The sequence below is a fragment of the Phlebotomus papatasi genome, chromosome 1 (assembly GCF_024763615.1).
Source record: "Phlebotomus papatasi isolate M1 chromosome 1, Ppap_2.1, whole genome shotgun sequence".
Classification (NCBI taxonomy): Eukaryota; Metazoa; Arthropoda; class Insecta; order Diptera; family Psychodidae; genus Phlebotomus; species Phlebotomus papatasi.
This window is the reverse complement of record NC_077222.1, coordinates 103,509,749-103,537,442: the sequence shown is the minus strand read 5'-3', so window position 1 is coordinate 103,537,442 and position 27,694 is coordinate 103,509,749. Positions and strand designations below refer to the sequence as shown.

At 35.8% G+C, this 27,694-nt stretch overlaps 1 protein-coding gene across 1 annotated transcript; it reads left to right on the top strand.

Moving 5' to 3' along the window:
* On the top strand, positions 1-26,954 carry LOC129809784 (mucin-2). Its single transcript, XM_055859877.1, has 5 exons — positions 1-51; positions 18,552-18,818; positions 22,141-22,631; positions 22,693-23,544; positions 23,602-26,954. The coding sequence occupies exons 1-5, from the start codon at positions 1-3 to the stop codon at positions 26,096-26,098; spliced, it is 4,158 nt and encodes a 1,385-aa protein (XP_055715852.1). The 3' UTR covers positions 26,099-26,954.
* The last annotated feature ends 740 nt before the right edge of the window (positions 26,955-27,694 follow it).

The following is a 27,694-nucleotide window of genomic DNA, read 5'->3' as shown; positions in this document are numbered from 1 at the left end:
ATGTCAGCAACAAAATGTGCCGAACGAGGCGGAAACTTCTGCTTTATGTTGGTGAGTAAATACGTTATGGATGATTCTTTGCTAACAAATTGCCCAAATTGCCCTAAATCAGTCGTCCGATATTAAAAAAAATATTGTATTTTTTCTACATATTTATTTACATGTTATTTATGTCAAGAAATAATTCATTAGGGGGTCACGTGGGTCTTGAAATTTTAAAAGATTTTTTGTTGTTTGATGGTATAGAGCATGTCAAGATTATTTACTCAAAATTTCAAGTTATTTGGAATAAAATACTAGAAACTAAAGTCTTTTGGAAATTTCTATTGCTGTGACCAACCAAATGGAAAGAGTCAATCAACTTAAATCACTTTTTAATTTTTGAAATCGAACGTCGAGATTCAATTAAGATTTTGCACAATTGTTATAGAATTGAATAACTTTAGTACTTGAATGAAGGTATGAGAAAGGTAAAGGAAAGATGCAGTCGGGTTAGAAATTTTAATATCTTTTAAAAACACTCAAATTCCAAAACAAATCGTTTGAAAAATAAGCCCTCCAAAGTGGTTCAACTTTGATCTTAGAAAATTCGGTATCGAAATGGTTTTCGAACATAGGTGTTGAAGGACGAAATATTCGCATTGACTACCTCTAAAACATATTCGAAAATGAAAGAAATCGTAGGAACCGTTTTCGAAATAAACCTAAAAAAAACTTGGTTTTGGAAGTGAAGATCGGGGTGGGAAGAAAAAGAAAAAAACAACTGTATTATAGATAATGTTGACTTATGTGAAGCTCGTCAAAGACCGGAAGTTGATAACTCTTGTGAGGTCACCATAGTCAGTGTCCCCATAGTTCACTTGGTAGAGTCAGTGTCCCCATAGTTCACTTGGTAGAGCATTCGCCTAGACAGCGAAAGGCCCCCAGTTCAATCCTGGGTGGAGGCAGGAATTTTTCTGTCTCTATTTGGATGTAATTGGTGCAGTTGGGAATCACTGGTTATGGATCTTACCATTTGGCCTCCAGCCGTATCACAAGTTCAAAAAAATGGATTATAAACTACTCTCTCTTTGAGTTCGAGCAGTAATAATGATTAGACTACATTTTTATCAGTTTCCCACTAAGATGTCTCTTTTCTTAAGCCGTAAGTCTGTCTAGGGCATTACATTTTCAAATCTAACGAATTTCTGCAGAATCTGAAGAAATTTTCGGGTGCTAACCTAGCGGCAATGATACAGCTACTTTCACATTCAGATGTATGGTGCATTTCTAAAGAGGTCGTTCACAATTTTCAGGTTAGACTATTGTCCTAGACAGACTTATGGCTTCAGCCTAGACGGCGGTGGCCTAAGAACGGCGGACGCTAAGACGGCGGTAGCCGCGGAATTATAAATCTTACACAAAGTTATATTTGTATTGCGCTTTTAAGTCATTGAAGATGAAATAAATATCTATCTATCAATTTTGATTTTATTTACGTTCATCAGTTTGTAAGCTTAAACCGTAGGTCTAATAAATGTTTTCAAATTTGCTATAATATCGTTTAATATAGTCGATATTCTTTTTCATTGAGGTTTTTTGTGAGATTTTTAATGATTAAGATCATTATGAGTTTGTAAATTTAAGATGGGTTATGCACGGAAAGAAAAAATCGTTGAATTTTATAGTTTCACGCCGGAGGATTTCGATTATTCGTTAGAATTTGCCCATTTGTCAGACAATCTGCTGTATAAATCGCATAGTTGCTCTTTCTTATGATCAATAAATACCATGTGCCAAGGGGGGAATAAGTAGCTCTCAGAGTGAACCGTGAGCGGCGATCGGCAAAATTGAGCCGGTCTGGAGCTAAAAATAAAAAACAAATCGGCATATTTTGGTTAAAAATTGACAGATCGGCATTGTCCAATAACAAAAACCGGCAGATTAGAACGATTTTAGCAAAGCAACTCGTGTAGAATTTTATTGTACTGTTATGGAAACACAAATCTTGTAGACTTACTTTGTCATTTGGCGTCATTTAGATTTCATAATAAGCCGTACTTAGGGGATTCAAAGTATGTTTTTTGAGTGAAAATCAAATATGCAAATTTAATGAAAACTTGCTATTTGGAAATTCTGCGGAAATTCCGCAGAAATTTTACAGGGATTCTGTGGAAATTTTGCCGAATCGGAAGACTGGCATGAGATCGATAGATCGGAAAGAGATCGTCTAATCTTTGCGAAATCAGCAAATCGGCACAATTTTCACAAAAGATTGGCATATCGGCACTCGAGTGAACGGTGTGTGGCGCAGTTGTCTACCCCTTGCCATGTGTAATAAATTAAAATAGAGGAATATTATATTTCATTGCATAAAGTTCTATTTATTACCTATATTTCAGACAAATAATTTTTATATTTTACATAATGGCTCCGGCACACCTTTTAGACTAGGAAAATTTCATAAAGTCGAAATTCACATCCTTATCTTTCTCAAATCTCTATTGCATCAATTTATCCCATTCTTTCGCATTCTTGTTCTTCTTTTAAATATCATCACTGAGAGAAATCCGAAAGAGTTTGAATAACATTTCGGAAATGTTTATTTTAAACCTGCAGTATTGATCCGAAATCGGTGTAAATATTACACTTTTTAGGTGTATTAGGGGTTAAACTTACCCTTTTTAATGTTAATTTTACCCTTAAGGTGTAAAATTAACATTAAAAAATGTTGATATATTTTTACACCTATGAAGTGTTAAAATTATGAGGAAAAAAAGTTAATCGCACCCCTTTTTTTCTTAGTGTAACAAATTAAATTTAGCTCAATCGAATTTGAAGTTCGAAAGAATGAGATAGACATATGTAAAGAATTTAAGAGAGAGAGGGATGTGAATTTTGATTTAGTGAAATTTTGCTGATCTAAAAGGTGTGCCGGAGCCATAAGATACGTATTTTAACATCTCAAATGGAAATTCCAATAAATTTTTGTGATAGTCATTTAAAATGATTTTTTTGACTAGGGTAAAGTGATATAATTTGGAATAAGTGTTACAAGTTGGACAATTCGCCGGTACAAGTTGGACATGACTTTTTTCTTGATAAATACAGTACAAAATTTGTTTTTAAGCACAAGGAACCAAATTATAATAAAAAAACATTAAGAATATACAAATAAAAATGAAGTACTAAATTTATCAAAAAAAGCCCTGTCCAAATTGTACCATTGTCCAACTTGTACCACTTTACCCTACTGATGCCGCATGATTTCTTACGATATGAAAATTTCTAAATATTCATTATCACGATTTATGCTGTGCAGAATTCCTTTTCAAGATCCGGAAAAATATTGAAGGCATTCCAAGGAAGATAGACAGCTCAGTCAGCATGAAATGCGTTTTTTAAACGTTATCTCTGGCTTGAATATAACAAATAGTCTAAATGACATTATATTATTTCCGTTTGCAAATTTCCCACAAAACTTTTTCTTTCATTTGCGAGAGTGAAGGTGATGAATCATTCTTTCAACTCATTGCAACTAAAATTTTGATCTTGCAATAATGAATAATTCAGTTTATGACTTCTTTAAACCGCAATTTTACTACCAGGAAGTCTCTTGGCTGGTTAAACTGGTTGTTTAATGATAAAGTATTTTTAAAAATCTCACATTTTTTTCTGGGATTCTTTGGTACTGAAATACTTGTATGATTTTTGTTTTAATAAAAAATGCCCGGATTTTAACCCTGTGCCGAGATGCTTTTTGTGCAGAAATGCCTGACAATCGTCTCAAAGTAGGATTCTTCGATGTTGCCCAGCGTGTCGAGTGGACAAGGTCATTTCAATTGTTTTTCCTCTTGTGGTGTACATCTCATTTTCTCTCCCCCTTGAATTGATGCTGACCGAGAAAAGTGTGGGCTCCTCATGGGGAATAGTGCGTTTCTCTGGCCAAAGCAGAGGAGGAAGGAGGGAGGGCAGGAATCCATCGGCGAGAATGAGTGACGATGTTGAGCAATAACCCCTGTGGAAGATTTCAGCAATCCTCATCGCCTGTCCATCTCTCCACAGCCAAGTGCTTTTGAATACAATTTATCGGTGTGGCCGATGGGAAATTTCAATTTACGATTTTTACCAGACAATTTTTCCCTAGTTCTTCTGTATTCCAAAAAAAACCGCCAACAAAAAAGGCCCCCAGCGTGCCCTTCTCCTCTTGTGCCCAATCTTTGGCTCTGACCAGAATTCCTCACAAGTGCGCCAATTCGTGAGTTTGTGGTTTCTTAGCCACGAAAAATTCCCAATTAGTCATTTTGTTTTGATTTGTGGGAATTATCGATTTCATGAGGGCTCCTTTAGTGCAATGAATTATTCATTTTTGTCCAGTTGGTACACACGAAATCCCGCGAAAATAAATTGTTGGTTGACCCACAAAATATAATTAAAAGGTTAGGTGCTTTGGCAGATGAAAAACAGATCGATTGAACACCAAAAAGACTGGTTAGCATCGCCCTCGAGATTGTGACCAAAGTTGCATGCAACTTTTGGATTTTAAATGTCAACGGCACATTTTCAACACTTATTTCTTCTTTTTTTGCCGCTCATGACAATATTTTATGGTTTTTTTTTCTTGCACCTATTTGCCGCTATTTAGTGTTCAAATTGACCAAGATGAAGACAGGGGGAATGTCAAATGGAATAAAGATGGAAAAGAGAAAGGAAAACGCACGCGATGAGGATGAAAAATGAGAATGTTTGAAATTCGAGGAGGACATTTGGAGATTGTGGGCAGTGATGACTAATTACAAGATTTTTTAAATTAGTCTATTTTTTTCACCAATGAATTCTCAATGCAATTAAATATTTGGGAAAAAATGCATTCAGTATTTTATTCAAAAGATTAAGAGTTTGTGGAAGGTCGAAGTTTTGTATGCTTAAAGCCAAATAGAGCAACGATGTTTTTTTTTTAATAAAAAAATATTAGAAAGAACTATTTTATGTTTTTCTAATAAATTAAACAAATTAATCAATTTGTAATATAGTGCAATCTTGTAATAAATTTGGGTTGTTCATGTATCTGGACTATAGAAATCTCGTAGGTCGTCGTAATTCATTAAACAATATTGCAAGAAGTTGATGGTACGATACTCCCCGTCAGAACCTCCTCTGACCCTTCAATTCTAATTTAGCTTTAAATATTTGTATATCTTTTTTACAGAAGGTTTATATCCTAACATCTCCGGCACAACTTTTAAATCAGGAAGAATATTCATGGAATCAAAATTCGTGTCCATTTTTCTTTCTAAAAAAATGCATAAGTCTATCCTACTCATTCGGATTCAAAATTGGACTGAACTAAATTGTATTTGGTGTGATGTTCAAAAGAAGAAAAACAATGCGAAAGAGAAGGATACACACATGCATAATTTCGAAGAACAAAAATATTTCATTTTGACACTAATCTACTTCTTATAAAAGCAGTAGAAATTCAATATGGTCAGTAATGGCTCCACTACACTTTTTAAATCGGAGAAATTTCATAAAGTCAAAATTCACATCCCTTTCTTTCTCACAAATTCTGCACATGTCAATTCTCTTCTTTCACACTTTTCTTCCTCATTTGAACATCACACCAAATTAAGTTTAATTCAATACAATTTCCTGAAATTTCACGAATTTTTGATTTCATGAAATTTTGCCGATCTGAAAGGCATTTATAAGCGAAATTAATCTAGGAATCAGTAAATAAAAACAAATTGGATCAGAAAAAGAACGATTTTAGTCATCGATTTTCAACTGAGCAAAAATTAATTTTTAATTGACTAAATTTTATTTATTTTTGGCATTGAATAAATGAGCAGCAAAAAGTTAAAATTGATCAGTAACAAAAAAATTTGAAACAGTGATATTATCGTCCAAATTTTGGCAAAGGGAAAATAAAGAGCTTTTCACAATATATGGAACAATTTTAAATGTTAAATATGTAAATTAGGCCCATTTTTGTAAAGATTTAAGTTTTTTACTGACCATAATTAGATATTTTACTGCTCTTTTTTATTTTGTTACTGCCCATTTAGAATTTTTTACTGATCGTTTGTTTTTTGCCTTTATTTTTTACTAAACAAAGATAACTTTTTTGGTGGAAGATGGTTTTGTTTCTAATCAAATTAGATTATTATATTAACCGAAATCTATTTTCTATTGACTAATCTTTAATTTTTTTATTACTGACTTAATTTAACTTTTTATAGACTTGAATTGACTTTTTCGTTGATCAAAATCATTTTTTTTAAATAAAATTTTCCATTTTTTCTGACCGAAATCAATTTTCTACTTATCAAAAATTGATAATTTTTGATTATTTTTTTAAAATTTTTTTACAGATTGAAGATTTTGGTTGACAAAAGTCGTTTTTCTTTCAGCTAAATTTGATTTTTACTGGTCAAAAATATTTTTACTGCGCAAATTTAATTTGTTTTGCAGAGCAAAGTCATTTGTTTGCCAAAAAAGAGGTTTTCGTATATCAAATTTAATGTTCACTGAAGAAAATTGATTTTTCCTTTATTCAAATAATTTTTTTATTGATCAAAATCGATTTTGTACTGACTAAATGTTCACATTATCATTGATTGAATTTATATTTATTTTTACTGAACAAAGTTTCCTTTTTCGGTGAACTAAAATCGTTTTTCTTCTAATCAAAATTGATTATTTACTGACTAAAATTTACAACTCACATTTTTTTTATTGATCAAAAAAGGTTTCTACATGGCTTATTTATTTTTTTTACAATATTTTTAGATATTTTCGCAGAAGTCAATCTCTCTAAATCATTTTTTTGCTGACTAAAATGGATTTTTAATTGCTCGAAATATAATTTTTTATTTACCAAAATCGATTTTTACTAAATAAATTTGATTTTTCTATTTATTCGATATATTTAACAAAAAAATCGATCTTTCTTTATAAATTTTGATTTTTTTACTGACTAAAAAAGATTTTAAGATGATCAAATTTATTTTATTTTAATTATCTAAAATAGAATTTTTACTGGGAAAATTTGATTTTCAGTGAGCAAAATTGGTTTTTGTTTCAATCTTAAATTATTCATTTTACAAAAAAAATCGATTCTATTACTGACAATTTTTTTAAAAAATTATTTTACTAATTAAATTCAACTTATGTACTAACCGAATTTAGTACTGCTCAGAACCGATTTCTCTTTGGCAAATTTAATTTTTGTCCTGACCAAATTTATTTATTTTTTATTTTATTTATTATGGTTAGTTTTTACTGCTTATTTTAAATTAGTAACTGATCAGTTTTAACTAATGTATGAGCAATTTTTTTCCAAACCAAATTTACGATTTTACTAAACCTTTTTTTTATTCCTTCTCAATTTTGATTTCCTTTTATGACCAATTCTTTTGGAAAACTGGTGGCCTATGACTATTTTACCAATTTTTGTAAAATGAAATGTTTGTATTTTGGTATAAATATTTTCTTTCTTAAATTTTTTGCGCAAGATAACAAATTAATAATTATATACTCTTAAAATGTGTACTAGATGGAAAATTTAGTTAGCATACATAATGTTTCAAGCGATGATGCACCGCTGTTGATAACACACTTAAAATTTGATAAGTCAATAACCATTTCTCTTTCCCTTTCCCAAAATTGTTACAATTTCTTGAGCAATGCACTGACCCTAAATTTCTGAAATAGCTCAAAAACGAGCTTTTCTTGTCTGATGATTTAACACTTAAAGAACTAAAAGTTACAACATAATGCATTCAAGTACACCAAAGTACGTGTAATGTCATTCTTAGATCTACTACAATACCGCTCTAAAGCTCAACGCTCAAAGAGTCTAATTTACAATAGACCGGCTCTGTAGAGGTCTTCATCCACAAATGCCACCATCTTCGTCAAAATTCAAGCAAAAGTTGTTAGAAAAGCTACAAGCGCAAGAGAAAGAAGCAATACTCATTGAGGTTGAACAATGTTTATTTTTTTTCGGGGGAGAATGGCTTCTCACAAAATTCCCACAGTCCCTCCTTTTGGAGCCAGAGGAGAGATGGAGAGTTAAAAAAAAATATTTACTTCTGTGGCAAGAAGGCTAATTTTCCAATAATTGCCAGCTGCCGAAGCTACTTTGGCAATTGCACATCGAGCACAATTGATAGATCTCCCCAATTGGTGGCCAAAATGGTTGGGTAAACATCAATTGTAATTTGACCAAAGTTTGTGGGTGGCTTCACTACCGATTCATTGGTACTTGGGCCTTTTTTTATGAAACATCGTCCAAAGGAAGAAATTTCAAATGCACGATTAAATATTTTTCAATCTGTTTGGAATTCAATTGAAGGTTCCAGGTTGAATTTCATGCTAATTTTAAATGGTTTTTTTTCATGCCACCTCCTTGAGGGCAAGAAAAGTCTGTTGGTATTTGAAATGATTGGAAATGGAGGGTAAAACCTTCTGTCTAATTGATTAGCTTTTCATGCAACTAATTGAGATGACTTCATTACAAAATGATTTAACCCATCGTCTAAATGAAATATAAATGTCTTATGCGTGATCTTCTGATTATGGGCTCTGGATGATTGGAGGAGAGTGAGAAAGAGAGAGTAAGAAGCTATTTTGAAGTAGGAAAAAATCCATTAAATATTTTGAACGGTGTTTCTAAAGCATAAATACTTTGTCTATGGCTCTTTATCTCAAATTATCCAAAGCCGATATGTTTGGTATCTAAAAGGCCCATGAGCAGCTAAATCATCATGCTCGATGTGGTAGAGGTTTGCAACAAGTGCGAGGTATAAAATGATGGGAAAAAGAAATTGAAACTGAAAATCGGGTTCGTCGCTTATTTTGTTGATGTCTTTTGTATTTAAAGCAATTTTCATCTATTAAAAACTCATCCTCCAACTGTTATGCATGTATGTGACTCCACGATGATGTGAAAGTCATTCTTTTTTTTTTTGAAAAACTTTCATACCACTTTATTATTAAGTAACACTTTGCTATTTTTCAGGTATTTTTTTCATCATCACCTTCGTGCCTTGTTATGGGTCAAAGGTAAGCCAAAATTTGACTTATTTGATTGTGTCGAAGAGTGAGAGAGATTGTGGGAGAGAACTTTTATGAATATCACTGGCTTACATGGCAGAAGAGAGATGTATCCAACGATGATTTATGATTAAAGTATTTTTAATGTGAAATTTCATCCAACTCAAGGTTCAATTGTACAATGCGATCTCTGGGCAAATAGACAAAAAGCCAAATATGCAATGCAGACGGAGAGAAAGAAAAAAAGGCAAAATAATAACTTTTACTACTCTTTTGATCGCTATTTCCGGAGAAATTCCAAAATTCCGCATCAAATCACGAATTTGTTAAGACTTTTTAATTTTTGCTCCAGAGCGCAAAGGTGGAATTTTGCATTTCTCACCTACACACCTCTCTTCCTCCCCTCGTTAGCACTTCTTCTGTTTTTGTTTTTAACCGTAATGAAATTGGCGTAATTACTGTAATTATGAAAACAGCATCTGTCTGATGCATAGAGATACCGAAAAAATAGTCTAAAGGTCTGTGCGGAAAATATTGAAGCACTCAGTATATTCCAAAAAAAAAAAAAAAAAATAAAAATAAAAATAAAAACGACGACTTTACTGTAAGGAACAGTTCAGCACAAAAAACAAAAAGAAATGTATAGGGAAAACTGGGGCACCACCAAACACTAATTTTTATTTTTAAGCTACTTGGACTATCTCGACCATTTCTTTAGTGGACAAGGATCCCTATAATGCCTATAAATGTTTATAAGTCTTGTTCACTGAAGTCGAATAACTGATAAAAAATCCCAGTGTTTGGTGGTGCCCCTGTTTCCCCTAATTCTATATTTTACATATTTGTAAATTTAGTTCATTCATATAACCTCAATGTTTTAAATTGTAAAGTTGTAAAGTTTTGTAAAAAAAAGTACTCGGATGTTAAAAAATATTAAAATCGTACATATCAGAAAGAATAAACTGTACTATAAAGGGATAAACTGTGCTACATTTTAAAAATTCTTATCAATGGCAACTTTTTAAAAGGAATTTGAGGAATTTAGGCTTATCATAATGTAATTTAGCTTCACAATTGGTTTGTAGAGCTAAATATTGTCAGGTTAAATTTAGTTTCTAGGGCAATCATCTTATAGATGAACCCCAAATAAAAAAAGATTTAGGTTCATTAAAAAAAATAAAGCTTAATTTAATTTTAAAGCAGCTCCAATTTAAAGGTGCTCCAATTTCCCTTATACTATATACACTTATACAGTGACAATGACCGAGAAAGCCATGGCACAACAATGGCTTAGAAGCGGCCTAGAAACGGATTTGAATAGTAATGTTTATAACAACCAGGATTTTTTTCAAACGTGCAATTCTTTAGAAAAAGGTTTACAAATAAATTTTTCTGTTTCATAATAAATATGACTCATAGCACCCATATTTTAAGGACTCGAAAGACTCGGAAACATAGGAAACATTTAGTCATTACGAAACCTGGGATCATACGAGGCATGGTCAATTTGTGGAGTTAATCGTGACCTGATGGAATCAAAATTCTCCCTGAATATGCATATACGTTTTAGAAAAGTCACGTTAAAAAAAGAAATCATAGTAGATTAGAGTACATTTATTTTAACAGAAACCTCCGAAATGTGTACAATTAGTCAACCAATTTTTTTTAAATTTGGGGGGGGGGGGTCAGAGAAGCCCACAAGTCGATATCTCCTACCGTTTGTGCTCTATAACGGTGACAAGTTGAAAAAAAACAGATATTAAATGATTTTTAATAATTACGTGATGTTTAACTTTTGATATTTAATTTGGAAATTTAAATTGTATTAAATTTTAGTATGTGTCTGCCACTACTCTTCAACTTTAATAAAAAAGATAAATTAGTAGAATGAATAACTTTACTTTATTTAGAACATTTTGCTGTGTAAGCTCTTCGTATAAATAAGTTGATGCTTATTTAAGAGACACAAATTATATTAAGGAATTATTTAAAATGAATAAACAGTTTTGGAAAGGTTGTTAAAGTACGACACTAATAGATTAAGGTATTTGGTTCTAATATTACTTTACGGTTTTTAAGGTTACTCGTTAAAAATTCTGTAAAATTTTCAGTTAAGAAAAATCGTTTAAAATTACATTTATTTTGAAAGTCCTTCAATGGTTTTTAAAATTTATATGCAATGATACTATTGGAGTCGTACTGTATAAATTTATTCTATGTTTTGATTAAAGCCTTTAAATTAAAGTATTATGCGTTTTCTAATTTATTTATCTTTTTAGTTTAATTAGGAGACATGGCTATGACCACATTAAGCCTATATTTGACTTTAGCTTTAGTTATAGGCTAAAAGAAATATAGCAGAATTTCGGCTAGAACTCTTATACAGCCTTCAAACCTAATACGGGCTTCAGATCTAAAACTTAGCCATAAGACTTAACTTCTCTAGATACTTATCAGTCGAAATTTTTTTTGGAAAATTTTGACTTAGAAATGAACTATTAAGGGGAATTAATCTATTTTAATCAAAAATACAAATTAAATTGGTTGTTATTTAGGATTTTGACTCCTTCAAAAACTAGGCTAAACCTCTAGTCTGAAAACAGCCTGAGGGCTTTAACAGACCTGAGAATTAGCCGAGAGACGGCTTAGCATAATTATATTTGAAATAATGGGTAAACTTCATTTCCATCATTTTTCACTAAGTCGTCTTTCGGTTTAAGTTGTAAGTGTGTATAGGGCATAAGGCTTAGTAATATGGCTTAACTGCTCTACTTTATTATCAATCAAGATTTTTTGGATGAATTTATCTTAAGATTGATTTTTTAAGGACAAATAATCTATTAGATTCTAAAAAAAAGTAATAAAATTGGTTGCTATGTTGAATTTTGAGATCTTCAGGTAATTGATTAAGGGTTTAGTCTTTAGACCGCTTTGCGAAAAAATCCTTTTAGCCGAATTTTTGATATTTCCTTAATTCTATAAAAAGTTTTCTTAGTGGCTATTGGAAATTCATCCACTAGTGGTCACTTGGATCTCAGTTATTATTTTCATTTAACATAATCAGTAGGGGAATGCTATAACAATATGACAATGTTATATGACAAATTTTCGTGGTTAAATTCAGGAGCAGGATGACATTAAAGGCCGCTGAGTATCAAATAGCCACTACAAGTAGCTCTATGAACCTCTCAGTTATTGATATGAATCATATTTTTGGATAGTTTTAACGAATTTGCCACATAAACATTTCTAAATTTGTCATATGACATTATCATAGTGTTACAGAATTACCTTACAGATTTATTTTAATCTTGATGAGCACCATTTCGCTTAACCAAGTTTTTGAAAGAAGAAATCAATGAATATTTGTTTACAAACTTTGTGCTAAATTATTTAGGTGAAAAATATTACCATCATACCTTTATTAAAATAGATCCAGTTCGCAACTAAATAACGCAATTGGGAAAAGTTGTAAAACGTTCAGTTTACAATGCGAGTATCCCAAGTTCGAATCTAGTTTATATTACCGTAAGTATTTTAGAATTGAGGGTAGAGTGACCTTTATTGTATTTTCTACAAGAGGATGGGGCAGTTTCAGAAAGGTTATTTTTTGTTAAATTGCTCAATTCTTATTGTACTGGCTATTCGAAAATACACAGACAATTTCTGAATTGTATTTTCGGTCTTTTGTGGATAATTTTGAGTCAAGAAACACGGTATAGATCGGTATAGACACGGTATAGAGAAGTTTTTAAAAAGGTCTATACCGTGTTTCTTGACTCAGACATTTTCTCACATTAATTTATTATTCTGAAATTTGAGACCTTTGAAAGTGATGCATGCTTGACACTGCCCCACCTTCCCGTATGTCCAGAAATCTCATTTGCAAGAAGGCCTAGTTGTTCTATGGGATACTGTGTCTCATTACTACAAACTCTAAATCACGAAAAATTAATTAGCGGATGCGTCAACATTTCATGCGTGGATCTGTAAGCCGCCATAGACAGTGGTTGAGAGAGAATGCAGATTTGTTTTGGATGCTTTTGTGCATTGCGAAGAAGAAAGCATCCAATTTCCTTCATTGGATTATTCCTAAAGGTTACCATCGCAAATTGCTCCACTCTGAGACATTGTCTAAGCTCTTTGAGTGGCTAGATGCATGGTGAATTTTCACCAGCAAGGGCTCCAAGAGTCGTCACTCCATCCGCCCAACTTCATCTTCTATTGCGCTACATCAAGGTACCAAACAGTAAATTAAAAGTTTAGAAAAAAGATGTACATAGATTTTCATTTATCGTGACACGCTCTTCGTGTTCTGTGCACTTCGTTCAATTTTTCCCCGCCATAGAGAAATCCTATAGGGTACTTCTTCCGATTGCAATCGAAATTCCATGTCTCTTTGGCCGGGGAGCTTCAAAACGTGGAACAAGTACTGCATATTGTTTCCCAAAAGAGACACAAGACACCATATATTACCATTGAAAATGGCAAAGAGTTGTGGAGGAGACGATGGATATGAAGACGACCGCGAATGACGGTGAAATGTGATTAATTTGGTATTGAAATTGAATTTCTTTCCTCGCTCAAAACAGAGAACCCAAATGGTTGTGTTTTCTTCTTTTGCCGATGACATGGCAGATAAAATATATTTTAGCCGGGGAGACAACAATAATTTAATATGACTCTCTGCATTAGGGAAGTTCATGTCACACGATTAGAAATTAAAGAGACATTGTCTGCGCTTTCGGCGAAAAACAGGTCACGATGAGACCTTCGTCCTACCACTGTAGATAATTTACGCTCACTTGTTGTGCACTGAGATGAAAATTTATTTCAATCGTCTGCCCCAACAACTTACAATAATAAATCTATTTAGCTACCGTAAATCTCTCACCTAAAACTTATTTGTGTCTCTTCTGCAGAAAGAATAAAAACTCACACTTTGGTGTATTTTGCAATAAACCAACAAAATTTTTTGATACATTGTCCAATTTTCTTTTATAACACCCACAAATTTTCCCACATTCGCATGCAAATCTCCAAAATGTTTGATAAAATTTTTCACAAATTAATTTGCGAAATATGTAAAGAGCAACGGGCTAATATCTATGAGAAATTTTGATGATCCGTGTTTTGTTTTCTCTCGAGGTTATTTAATTTTTTTTCATAATAATTACAAAATATTTGTAATATTCTCAGAATATTCGTTATATTCAATATATCAGTCTTTAATTAAGGGCTTTGTAAAAGTCCTTAATGAAGTAGTTTGTATTAAGGTCATGACAAATACTCTCGCTAAGTACTTAATTAAGGACATTCGGGTAAGAACTTTTTAGGTAGTTTTCCCAAAGTCTATAAAACATATTTTTTATTATTATTATTTTTTATTTCTCAATGAAAGACAAAAAATCAGCCCTGCTGTGTTGTCCGGTACCACTCTTTCTCCACTGTATCAGTGACTGTTCGTCGGTTGCGGCTACCTCTGTCGTTGTACAGTCCTGTTTGTTATATTATGTAACCTGGGCATCAATCAATAAATTATTATTATTATTATTATTATCTGCATTTGTTTTGTATCTGCATTCGGAGCAAGCTACAATACAGACGTCTCCTCTTACGTGAAATGCTGACACAAAAGAAATGTAGATACGACAGAGGTAGCTGCAACCGACGTGTTATCTGAAAAGACTATTGTTATTTTAAAATCCCTCAGAAGAAGTATTTCAGATGCACCTAGAACAAAATAATCGATAGAACGACCGATCGGTTAAAAAATTAAAATACTGAAGTTTTTGTGAAACGTAGGCTCTCAGGAACATGAATTAATCCATTCAGTCAATGTACCAGAAATAATTGTGATTTCATATTCATATTTTCGGATTAGTTTCCTATAGATTAATAGATGAATTTTTGAAAAGAAAAATTTTTAAATTCTGTACATAAATTCGTTACAAACTGTATTGATTCGGATAGATTAACTATCCAAGAAAACAAATTGTCAATTAGAATTCAAATCAGGCAAGAGGAAAGAGGCTAAATTTAACAAATTTGGCGGGATGTCGTATTTTCCGTCCGCTATTTTGAGCAAAAAGTTTGCATGACCTTCCGCGAAGCAAGAAAACAATAACAAAATGTATTTTAATCTCTGTCGGACTATTTTTCCCTAGTAATTGAATAAATAACGTTACTAAAAATCCATTCCCGACAGCAATTGGGATAAAAATTGCCAAGGAATAAATCAGCTAAAATCACTCAATTTGCGTATGATGTATAATACCATGGTAAGGAAAAGGTCAATAGGACTCAAATGAAGGTAAATAAACTCCCAGCTCCTGAAATATATTATGATGGGACTAAAGAAAGAATTCATCAGTTTTCGTTATCTCTTGGGAACAGAAAAAACACAATTTCGTAAAATTGTTCATAAATATTTTTGAATTCCTACTAGGAACTTACAAAACGTTTGTAAATCGCACAAACATTTGTTCATAATATAATCACTTGACTAGCGTTCTTTTTTCTCTTACAAACATTAATTTGCAAATCTTCGTAAACACACAAAAAATGTTTGTAAAATTTTCTCATTTTTTCGTAAAGTTTTGTAAGATAGACAAAAATATACGAATATGTTTGTAAAATAACAAAGAATGCTCGTCAAGTGCTTAAGCAACGAACATTATTTATGAAAAAGTACAAGCTTTGCGACCTTTTTAGTGGGTTTTACGAGTTACGAACATTTCGTAAATTCCCAGTAGGGATTCACAAACATTTACAAACAATTTTATAAAATATTTTTTATCTGTGTGGAAAGTTCTCTTTCATCAGTCTTCAAAGGGAATATTTAACATAATATGAGACAGTTGTTGGAATTTTACGCTTCCGTATCGCAAGTTGAAGGCATTAAAGGAAAGATTTAAGGGGGTTTCCCGAATTAGAAACCCAAGACTTAACTGTTTTTCGCGATTTTTTTTGGAGGATAAGGAAACGACCAAGCTTTATGAAATTTTAGGTATACTTATACACATTTAAAGTGCTTAAATAATTTTTTTTGAAAAAAAATTAACAAAATCCCGGAATAGTGAGTAATTTACTGGAGCGCTTCGTCACAGTACACCCTAATTGGCGGGAAATATGCAGCTTATAATTTTTGTCAGAAAAAAAACCACATTAATTTTCAAAATTCGTAAGTTTATTTTATAGTCAAACCAAGAAAAACTGAAGAAAATCATAAAATTGGACCTTTTTCGCAGGTTTTAAAAAAATGTTTTTCGGATAAAATTTTGACTTTAATCATAGTATTTTGTATTTTAATCTTCCCTCTTTGCACCAGGAGTCGCTACTGTCGCCCAAAAACGCGTCAATTAAGAATGATTTTTTTAAAGTACTTATTTTGGACTTATTTTATGCACTTGAATAAAATTATTCTAAGAGCATGAATAATGAGTTTAATTATAGCATTGCGCTAAGAACAGTTTATTTTGTGTTAGTCGAGTATTTTATTACATAAAACGTGATATTTCTGAAATATCTCTTAATAAAACTTATGATCAGCGAAAAATTTATGAATATTTATTGATTTTACGATGGAACCTGCACTTTTGTGTTTTTACTAATTTTGACAAGTTTTGTATTGAATTGAAACATTGAAAATCATAGAAAAATTATCAAATACTACCTGTGATTAATTTTGTCCCGCTCTCCCCTACATTTTTCATCCATTGAAAAACATAGACTGCAATAAAATATCAATTCTTTCAATAATAATATCCAGAATTCAATTTACGATGTTTTGCAAAAACATCGAAAAATAACAAAATTCTAGCAGACCAATGATTATATTAATGACAAAAATACATTATGTGTAATACAGACTTATATTTCGGTTAATTGGATTTATTTTTAATAAATATAGAAAAAACATAGAAATTTATTAAAAAACGGTTTACGTACACTGAGAGAAATCCGAAAAAGTTAAAATAACATTCCGGAAATGTTAGTTTTACCCTGCATTAATCATCGGAAATCGGTGTAAATATTATGCTTCGTAGGTGTATTATAGGTTAAAGTCACCCTTTTTCGTGTTCATTTTACACTTAAAATGGTGTAAAATTAACATTAAGAAATGTTGATATATTTTTATACCAAAAAAGTGTTAATGTTACGAGGAAAAAAAGTTAATCGCACCCCCTTTTTTCTCAGTGTAAGGATTTGCCGGAACATAAACGATTTTTTATGAAAAAAAAACAACATCGAATGCTAAATAATGAATAATAAATAATGCTAAAAATTTCTAATTGCATTAAAGGATAAAATATTTATCTGTAATTTGCATTTTTATTTGGATTTTTTGAACTGGATTTTAATAAACATAGAAAAAATATAAAAAAGATACCAAATAGACGGTTGGGTTGCCATTCCAGTTTATGCAATATGAACTTCCAAGCATTCTTTTTATAAGTTCATGGAATTTTGTATTGAAAAGCAAACATCGAAAATGATATTGACTTACATAGAAAACATAGAAAACCAAGAAATTAGCTTTAAAAATTTTCAAAATATTTCCCCCTTATCATGATAGAAACCACCTTTGTAAGGTGGAACAACTTTTCATAGACACCGCAGGGAAAATTGTTCTCAGTGAATGGTGATAAATTGAATTTATCTACTCTCTCGGGCTACCAATCTTTTTTCGCGAGAGATTCCATCATTGCGGCGGTGGTGTCAGGAAATGAAGAAGAGACCTTTCGCGGGAGAGCCACTTGAATTGCGTGACTAAAGAAGTCCATAATGGTCTTTTAATTGAAGGTAAATTGCAATGGTGTTGAAATCAATTATGGTCTTGGCGAATGTTGGGCCTGTGGAATCTGGCTCTGTGGAGCGCATAATTGACCTGGTCCACTGGACTCTCACGCATCAGCCCATTGTCTTATGCTGCAGTCCCTTGTCCAAATTGAGAAATTATGAATCACTTTGTGAAAGAGAGTCCTCTTGGGCTTCTGAGGAAGGTCTTCGTAGACTTTTCCCCGTGCCATCCTCCGGTGTCCATCATCTGGGTGGGATTTCCACATCAAGGGAGACGCGCGAAGAAGCTCTCTTGTGAATCTCTTGGGGCCCATTGTGTTCAATTGAAAAGAAATTTCATGAATTTTCGCAACATCCCCCGCTACCAGGTTGGGTTTTTTTTCTGGCTTGGCTTGGGTATAGTGCAGAAATGTGAGAAAATTGCGCACAATTCGAAAATGGAATCAGTGCCTTAGTTACGCGCCGACGACGATTAAAATGTGGTGTCGAAAAAAGGTATCACTCCAATGCAAATTGCTACAAATTTCTCTCACTCTCTCACCCACACAAAATCTCTGGGCTTCCAGCGGGCCGCCATCGGCGGAGGAGGAAGCGAGACACCCAGGGAGCAAAATGATGCAAGTCGACTGCAATTCAAGCACATAATAGTGCAAAAGTGCAACAATCCATGACTCAATATTCAACCATCTCTTCTTTTTTTCCCATGCCAGCTTACTCGACCATCAGCCAGTCTGATAGCGAGACGAGCGGGCGCCACTCAGTACGCGGAGCATCTGGAGAGCAGCTCTGAGGAGCGCAAGAGACACGGGATCAGCAAACGTCTGGTGGCTGGCGAAGATGGAGACTATGATGCTTACCAAGGAGTCCTAGGCCGAGCAGGAATTGACTTTCCAGTTCTGCCTGGAATCCCCAAGACCTCCTTCAATTGCAAATCTGTGGGCAATGGATACTTTGCGGATCTGGATACTGAATGCCAGGTAATGAGCTCTTAAGGAAAGAATAGTGGTAGGTCTTGGTAACCTTACGTTAGTTACTTATTTAGTTAGTGGCTACAACGCTCCTTTAAGAGACTGAACTTCTCGCACTAACCTCTTCCAGTTCTAGAGACTAATAAAGTAAAGTCCGTCTTATCGGAGGGTCCTTGCGAGTTTTCGTAACAACCTTCTCTAGAAGGATCAGATCCTTTGTTCGTTTGTCTCAGGTTCGTGACTTCCCACTGGGGTTAGTTACCCAATCTTCTATCACTCACTTGAGTGTACCATCTAGCCTATCAGGCATCTAGCTATAGCTCTCTCCCATTTAGATCCTTTAAATTTTCTTGTTGTTCCGGGATAGGTTGTATTGTAGTAATCTTAGACTGTTCTGAAGTTATAGTAAAAAAAACCGTCGTTAAAACTACACAGAAAAAAATATTTTGTAAAAATGTTCGTAAATGTTTGTGAATTCCCATAGAGTACAGTAGACTCTCGCTAATTCGGCTCTTTTAAGATCGGACTACTTTTTAATTCGGGCAGCAGTTAAATTTGAAAAAAAAAAATTATCGACATGTTTCAAGTTTTCGAATAAAGCAAATATGCTCAAATTTGCCATGGTTTATCTTACTTATGATGTGATTTTGAATTATTAAAGGGTTTTCATGAAATTTGCTATTAGTTTGTGTACGGAAACCTAATATGAGTATGCAGACAAACAAAAAATCATTGCATTTCAAACAATTTTACGCCCGAATTTCTATATTGTAAAACTATTCGTTTGTTATTTCCTACTTACAAATTGATCGTAAATCGTATAACCCACAAACAAGTTCGTAAAAGTTTGTACTTTTTCACAAACATTGTTCGTAAATGATCGCGGAAAACAACCAGACATATGGGCCCCGCCAAACGATACGATTGGGTAATGAGGACCTCCCTTTGGTCTCTCAATTTAAATATTTGAGATCTCAAATCACCGCAAATGGGACCGTGGATGCTGACCTCCTGTGTGATTCCTGTGTGATAGGAAGGTGCCACAGTCTCTCAAAGGCCTGTCTATAAAACTGTGGTGTGACCGGCTTTACTCTATGGTGCTGAATGTCGGGGATCCCAAAAGATTCACGACAACCGCCTACATGTAGCAGAAATGCGTATGTTAAGGCGGTCCCTGGGACTGACTCTGAAGGATAAGGTCAAGAATGACCGCATCAGGGAAAGTCTTGGGGTTCAGCACATTACGGAAAAGTCAAGAGAAAGGCGGCTGAGGTGGTATGGCCACATCATGCGTCGGGAAGAAGATCACATTGTCCGGCGCACCATGGAAATTGAGGAGATGAAGAGGGGTCCGGGAAGACCACCAACATCGTGGAAATCCACGATCAACACAGACATGAGGCGAAGTCACCTCGTGAATGCTGAGACGCAGGAGCGCGCCACTTGGCGCCTTCGAAGTAGGAGGGCCGACCCCCGATAAGGGGACATAACGGCGGATAAGGAAGGATTGTTCGTAACATGATCATTTGACAAACATTTTTTGTACTTTTACAAACTTTAGTTCGTAAGCACACAAAAAATGTTTGTAAAATTTTGTCATTTATTCGTAAATGTTCGTAAAATGTTCGACAGGAAAACAAACATTTACTAACAAATTACAACATTTTACGAACATTTTTTTTAGGTTTTTACGAACATTTACGAACAAATGTTTGTAAAAGTACAAAAAATGTTCGTCAAATGATCATGTTACGAACAATGTTTGTGAAAAGAGTACAAACTTTTATGAACATGTTTGTGCGTTATACAATTCACGAGCATTTGGTAACTCCCCCATAGGAATTCACAAGCATTTACGAACATTTTAACAAAATATTTTTTTCTGTGTAGTATTATCAACGACGGTCCGGAAATCGTCAGTGGAAAATCATTCAGGGAAAATACATCAACTTTTTCCAGAGCTTTCGACTCAGTCTCCAAGCCTTCATCAGTGGTCAAGCCTTTAGGTTCTTCTCTCATTTCTCTCATAAAACTCAGAGAAAAACCTAAAGATTTGATCACTGATGAAGGCTTGGAGAATTACGAATTACGAATTACGAAAATTGCTGATCCAAGCGACAATATGCTCCGGTCACTGAAATAGTGGCCGGATTCTTCGGTTTTAACGATTCTGTGAGCATTTGGAAAGATGGAAAGCGAGGAGGAACAAGGGTGACCTTCAGTTTGACTTTCTGTTTCTCATACGGTGTTTACAATTATTGTACTTTCTGTTTAAAAAAAATCTTCAAATGGTCATTGCTGCGACTGAACATTTCCGAATTTGGTAACATTAAACACTTCTGAAAGGTCTTGGAAAATACTATAACTTCAGAAGTGGAAAATCAATCAGGAAAAATGCATCAACTTTTTCCAGAGCTTTCGGCTTATTCTCCAAGCTGTCATCGGTGATCAAATCTTTAGGTTCTTCTCTCACGAAACTCAGAGAAGAACCTAAAGATTTGAAGTGATTTTCCACTTCTGAAGTTATAGTATTTTCCAAGACCTTTCAGAAGTATTTAATGTTACCAAATTCGGAAATACACAGTCGAAGCAATGATCATTTGAAGATTATTTTTTGTAACAGAAAGTACAATAATGGAAAACACCGTATGGGGAACAGAAAGTCAAATTGAGGGTCACCCTCGTTCGTCCTCGCTTCTAGTCTTTCCAAATGCTCACAGGATTGTTAAAACCGGAAAATACGGCTACCATTTCAGTGACCGGAGCATATTGTTGATTGGATCTGCAATTTTCGTAATTCGTAAACCCTACGGATGCGTCAGAGGGGTCAGAGGGTACAATTCTTTCAGAACAGGCAACACAAAATTTTTGCCAAACTTTTCGTTGCTTCAAGTCGCTTTTCTCAGTGATCAAATGAGGATTTGCAAGAAAACTAGGGAATTCGATGTGGGTGCATCTTCTTGGCCATTGATCTGCGGCCAAACGCGAATCACAAATTTGATTTAGCCGACTTAGGTGACTTAGAAGACGCCGACTTAGGTGACGAGTAAGTTACGACACATGCTGATCCAAGCGATCATATACTTTCTTCTCGCGAAAGTCTTGTACTTCAGAAGCACGACCGACTAGACGAATAGACACGAATCCTAATTCTGACTGGTATCATATCTATCATATCAACGAGTATCGTTTTCTTTAAAGTTCAAGCCCGATCCGATGAGATTCAGTTACTTTCAAATTACCAAAGCTGGGATTGTAATGAGTCCAAGCTAGTAATATCTTCCAAAGTTCACACAATGATCAACCGCTCTCTTTTTTCTGCCCAAACAAGGTCTTTCACATTTGCGATGATGGTCGAAAAATCTCCTTCCTCTGCCCCAATGGCACAATTTTTCGGCAAACAGACCTCATCTGCGACTGGTGGTTCAAGGTGAACTGCGCATCATCACCAAGTCAGTATGCTGAGAGTGCGGAGGTTCTGGCGAGATCACAAAACAGACGCACATCGGCCCCTGCAAGACTCCAAGCTCTGGCCGAAACTGAGCCACGCAATGAGACAGAAACCGAATTGGGTAAAAGTGAATTGAAGGTGACGAAGCTTCCCGTGGCTTCTAGGAAGAGCTACAAGGAATCCAGGGTTAGGACAGGACCTACGAAGCTTAGATCCAGGCAATACGCCAGCTTTGAATACAGCTCCCAGCAGGATGGTTCCAATGAGAGTTATGACTTTGAGGATTTCATTGTACCACGTCGGCGACCCAGCTACAGGACCCGAGTACCGGTTCGGTTGGTATCTCATCCGGACTTTGATCATATTTACAGGTAATGTCACTTGCACAAAAATCAACTGACACAGCACTTTCTAATCCAAACCCGTCTCTAGGATCAATTATCGAGGACCCCCACTGACCTTCCGAGTCGATCCTGCATCGAAGGAAAGCCAGGAATTTGCCGAGAGTGCATCCTTCCTTAAGACAAGAAACACTTTTAATGGATACAACTACCAGCAGCCCGAGAAGAGAGTGAAGCTCAACAATGGAGATGCTGAAACTACAACTCAGCCTGGATTTACATCAACTGACACTACAATTCCAACTCCAGTGGCCCGCCGTGGAACGGCTGTATACTCTACTCCTAATAGCATTCAAGATGAAGCTAAGTACACTACACAGCCGCCAATTGATAGTCGTAAACCCAACAAATACACCACAGCACGAAGACTCGAGTCTTCCCGGACAACGCCATACTACACCCCAACAGTGCCAACAGTCTCTAGCCGTACACAGTTTGATGCACGACAACTGTCCACTCTGTCTCCTCCCACGGCTCCATCAGCCCCTACTGCACCTGCATCCCTGCAACAGAACCCCATTCACGTCCCTGAGGCAGAGACTGAACGAGAGCACGCCATGGAGATAATGAAGACCCTTAAAGAACTAGACCTTGTTACATCAACCCCTACCATACCTACTCCGTCGGAAGCTGAGAAGAGCAACGTTGGTCAGAGGTTAGGACTTCAAATCCCTCCCTCGTCAGGACCTGAAACCCTTCACTCCCTGGCTCTATACTTTGCCACTGCTATGGACAACATTACGAGGAATTTCAGCACGGAAAGATCAGCTGCTTACACAACAGAAGGCACTACAACAAGTCCCGATGTTGCTACGGATTCTAAGGGAATTGCTGGAGCTCTCCTTCGGGATGAAACCCTCGATAACTACGAAAAACTTTTCCAGTAAGTCTTTGATAAAGTTCATTTAATTCTAGTTGCTGAAAATTTCGATTGTTACAGACCGCAACTTCCCGAGACTACAACATTCCCAGCAACAACTGAACTTCCTGATACTACAACACCCGATCTACTCTCCCGGATCGCATCTATTCCTCTGAGCGACAACAATGATCTTGAGGGACAGCACTCTAAGAATCCTGTGGTTTCTGCAGCTGGTACACAACAAATCCGGGAACTGGCACAAGTCTTCACGCATGCCTTGTCTGCCTATTTGCATGATCCTGTGATGTTTAGGAAGGTCTTGTCTGAAATCCGGCCAACTGAACCACCGCCACCAGTTGAGACCAATGAAGTCGTTTCCAGCAGACTCGGTAGGACTGAAGATTTCGCCAAGCGGGACAATCAAATCAGCACTCAAGGAGTTACGTACTTGCCGACAACACCATCAACTACAACAACAACTGAAGATCTCGAAGTACTGGATTTCTCAGATGTCACCATTTCCACAAAGAGAGACATTACAAATGAACCTCTGACACCGGCTACTCCCGCTACGCCTCCGAAAGAGAAAAACCCCATTTTCGAATTCGTTAAGACTCCTGCATCAGATCTGGTCTCTGAGAATCTTGAACGATCAGCTAGCAAGTACTACCAAGGCCAAAACAATGATGAGGACAATGAGATCCCTACTACAACAGAAAACCAATTAGCTGCTGAAATCAACGGGGAACTAACTGCAACAACGATGTACCCTTACTTGTCAGGAGATAGTCAGGAGAATGAGGGTAACTTCACTCTGGACGAAAATAGCTACTTCCCAGTGGAATCCGGAGAAGCTAAGAGAAATACTAGTTCCTCCAAACCGTACGGATTTGATGTTCTTAACCAGTTACGGGTTGAAAATCTGGTTACATCAACGTCATCCCCTGTTGTTGCTAACAGATGGGGTTCTGAAGTTACAACAGATTCTCCCTATTCAACAGTTATTCCAGTGACACTTTCATCTGACTTAACACCGCCCGCTAAGCAGAACGACACTCCTACGGTCAATCAACAGAAACCTAGCATTTTGATCCTACCGCCTCCTAGGTTAGAGGATGATGAAAACCTCCAACGAGCACAGAGTCAATCACTAGTAGCTTCGGGTAATCAAATCTTAGGAGATCGTAAGGGAAAAGCTTTCGCTTCATCGACGGAACTGCCAATTTCTACAACTGTAGGGTACGAATCTACAACGTCAGAGCCTAGGTTCGATTTTAGTCACACAAGTGAAGAGACCGTGTCTACAACATTCGCTCCTTTGGGTCAACTTAAGGGACATTACATCACAAAGGCCTTGCCTGATACTACAACCCCTGAAGTAACACCCGAAGTATCTACAACAACGGACTTCCCCGATGTTGGAAAGTTCAGTCCCAATCCTTGGTCAACTTTGGCGTATACGATATTCCTGGATCCATTGACCATCAACGATGGGTTGATGAATTCGGAAGAAGAGGAATCAACGGCGGAAAATGCCCGGCTAGTTAATGGATTGCCAAGGACAACTGTACCCTATACTGGGGAACTTACAACTGAGGCCACAAGTACAAAATTCGGACTGCGGAATTCATTTGATGATCTGCAGAGTCCCAGAAATGAGACAGTTAATGTAAAGGATGCCATGAAACGCCGTGCCAATGAGATGTTTGGAGGTCTCAATGAGACATCTGTAAACTCCCTGATGAACGTCATGAAGAAGGCGGATAGCAACAAGACAGTGAGACGCCTGATTCTTCTTCTCATCCAAACCTGCGATGAGGACTACACAAAGACTGTTGAGGAATCAAGAAAGGCTCTCTTGGACGCCTTGATTGGCATGGATCACAATGACATCGAGGACAACATTCAGGTTCTCAGTGCGAATCAACTACGAGGACGCGGTAGCCGGAAAATCAGGCTTCAGACGGCAAATGGGCACAACGTTATTGTTGACAGTAGTACATCCTCAGTTCCTATTACGACATACCGGAGGATCGTACCAGCAGAGACGCCTTCAACGACATCTAGCACAACGCAAGCTCCCACCACGACAACAACAACCGAAGTCCCCGAGACGACAACAATCCTTCCAGAGACTACAACAGTTGATGTCAGAAGTAGGCTTAGCGGAAGGTTTCACGTTGATGAGGCAATCTCAGCTGAAACTCTGAGCACTTTCGATGACTTTGGTCGACGAACAACTCCACTTCAGTCATACACAAGCACAACACCAGCTCCAGAGGAAGCGACAACAATCTTCCCCATCTACTACCACTCCAGCGAAACAACAACGCATCCTCCCATTGCAGAAACTGCACCTCCTGTATCCTCAACAACAACCACAACAACACAACGTCCCCTTCCTCCACGAGTGCACATATCCAATGACGAAGCAACCAAGAGGGTTGGTAAGAGTCTGGAGCAGCTCCTGGGTCAACAACCTGGAGATACAGTCCAACACAAACGCTCAGATGAGCGTGCCCTGGAACTTCTCAAGTCCCTGTATGCCTTGGCAGCCAAATGGGGCAGGCGATAACTCCTAGGCACAACGTCTTCCGGATCCTTATTTTGTGAATAATCCTCCTGGAGTGAATGCCAAGTGACTGTTGATTGTCTGTTGTGTGTTTGATGTTGTTGCGCGAATGAGGAGGTACCTTTTGAATAATTTATAACGCAATCTCTTCACAATTGTTCCATGACAAAAAAAAACCCTTACCACAATCCCTCATGTTGCCATTTCTTCTCCTCAATCAGTGATTCCTATTTTTTTGGGCTCCTATCCTTGCTTACGTCAACCCTACAACCTGGTTCCTGGATCCCCATCCTGCTTTAGGTGCTGGAAGAGATGCTTCTATAACCATTCCCATATTACGCTACTCCCAATCATCTTAAGAAATCCTCCTAGAAAATATCATCACTAAATTGAATTGTCCTAAATATTAGCAAATTAGGAGGAAAGATACTGAGAATGTAGAATTTATATAACTTTATATTCTTGTTGTTGAAGGGCATCGCATGCACGAAAAAAAACAGCGATTTTTCTCTATTAAAAAAAATGCAAATGCCTTTTGAGACAATGTGAGTGAATGGACGGTGGATGAGTCTTTAATTTCTGGAGTCTGAATCAATTTATTACGTAAAAAAATTAGCTCAATTTGGGCGCAATACCTTGAGATTTTTTTTGTAATAACTTCAATAACCAGAATTTAGAAATTCTTGTTCTAGTAATGTTTTATTAAAATGTAAGATGAAAAAAAAACAATAAATTGAATAAGCAAAAACAATGCGAAATTATTTTTAAAAAGTAATTATTTTAATGTATAAAAAATAATCAATTACAAATTTGTGTATATAAAATATGAGGAAAAAATAATATTAATGATTTTCTTTTACCCCATTGATTTTTTTTTTGGTATAAAGGAGCAGTGGAAGAACGATGGAAGTCTATATCTTTTCTTTTTGGGACCTTTTGTTTAGCAGGAAGCTGGTATGTCACCTATGTGTAGCGGTGTGGTGTACCTGTGTAGAGGTACCATCCACAAAAAAAATTCTATAACTTCCTCTTCACATTTAAGAGTAGATAAAGATCATAGATCTCCCTATCCTTCGCTAACCTTTCTGTATCGAGTGGCTGTGTTACTGTGGAAAACTGGTTCTTACAGGTGGGTTACCGGGGTTATCTCTGTGAGACCAATCAGAGTGGCACCGATCGTAGCGGAGATCGGTGGTATTCCACAGAAGTTTCGGTTCTTTCCAAAATTCGCTTCCGCTTACGCCACAATAGGTAAAAATAATTTTGTTAGGTATCCTATATCTTATGCAGGACGTAATTAACTTAAGAAAAATTTATTTGTGCTTGATAAATAAATCGTGGTAATAACGGAAACCTGATATTCTAAACATCTACATCTCCCAGAAAGGAAAGTATACCCATTTTTACGGTACAAAACGCCTGTAGTGACAAAACCGCGAAGCAGAAGTAATCGGGCAACACCAATCAACCATCTTGGAAGCTATCCGCCACTGTTCTGCACGTTTATAAATCACCCGTCAAATAATTTCGTCAGATATCTTTAAGTTTTCTACAGGAAATATCTACACCTCTGCTGAAAATCTGCCGAGAAATCTGTAG

Coding starts and splice junctions, on each gene's coding strand:
- LOC129809784 (XM_055859877.1), top strand. CDS start 1: ATGTCAGCAACAAAATGTGCCGAACGAGGCGGAAACTTCTGCTTTATG. Junction 52..18,551: donor GAAACTTCTGCTTTATGTTG/GTGAGTAAATAC, acceptor TTCCCATGCCAG/CTTACTCGACCATCAGCCAG. Junction 23,545..23,601: donor AACTACGAAAAACTTTTCCA/GTAAGTCTTTGA, acceptor CGATTGTTACAG/ACCGCAACTTCCCGAGACTA.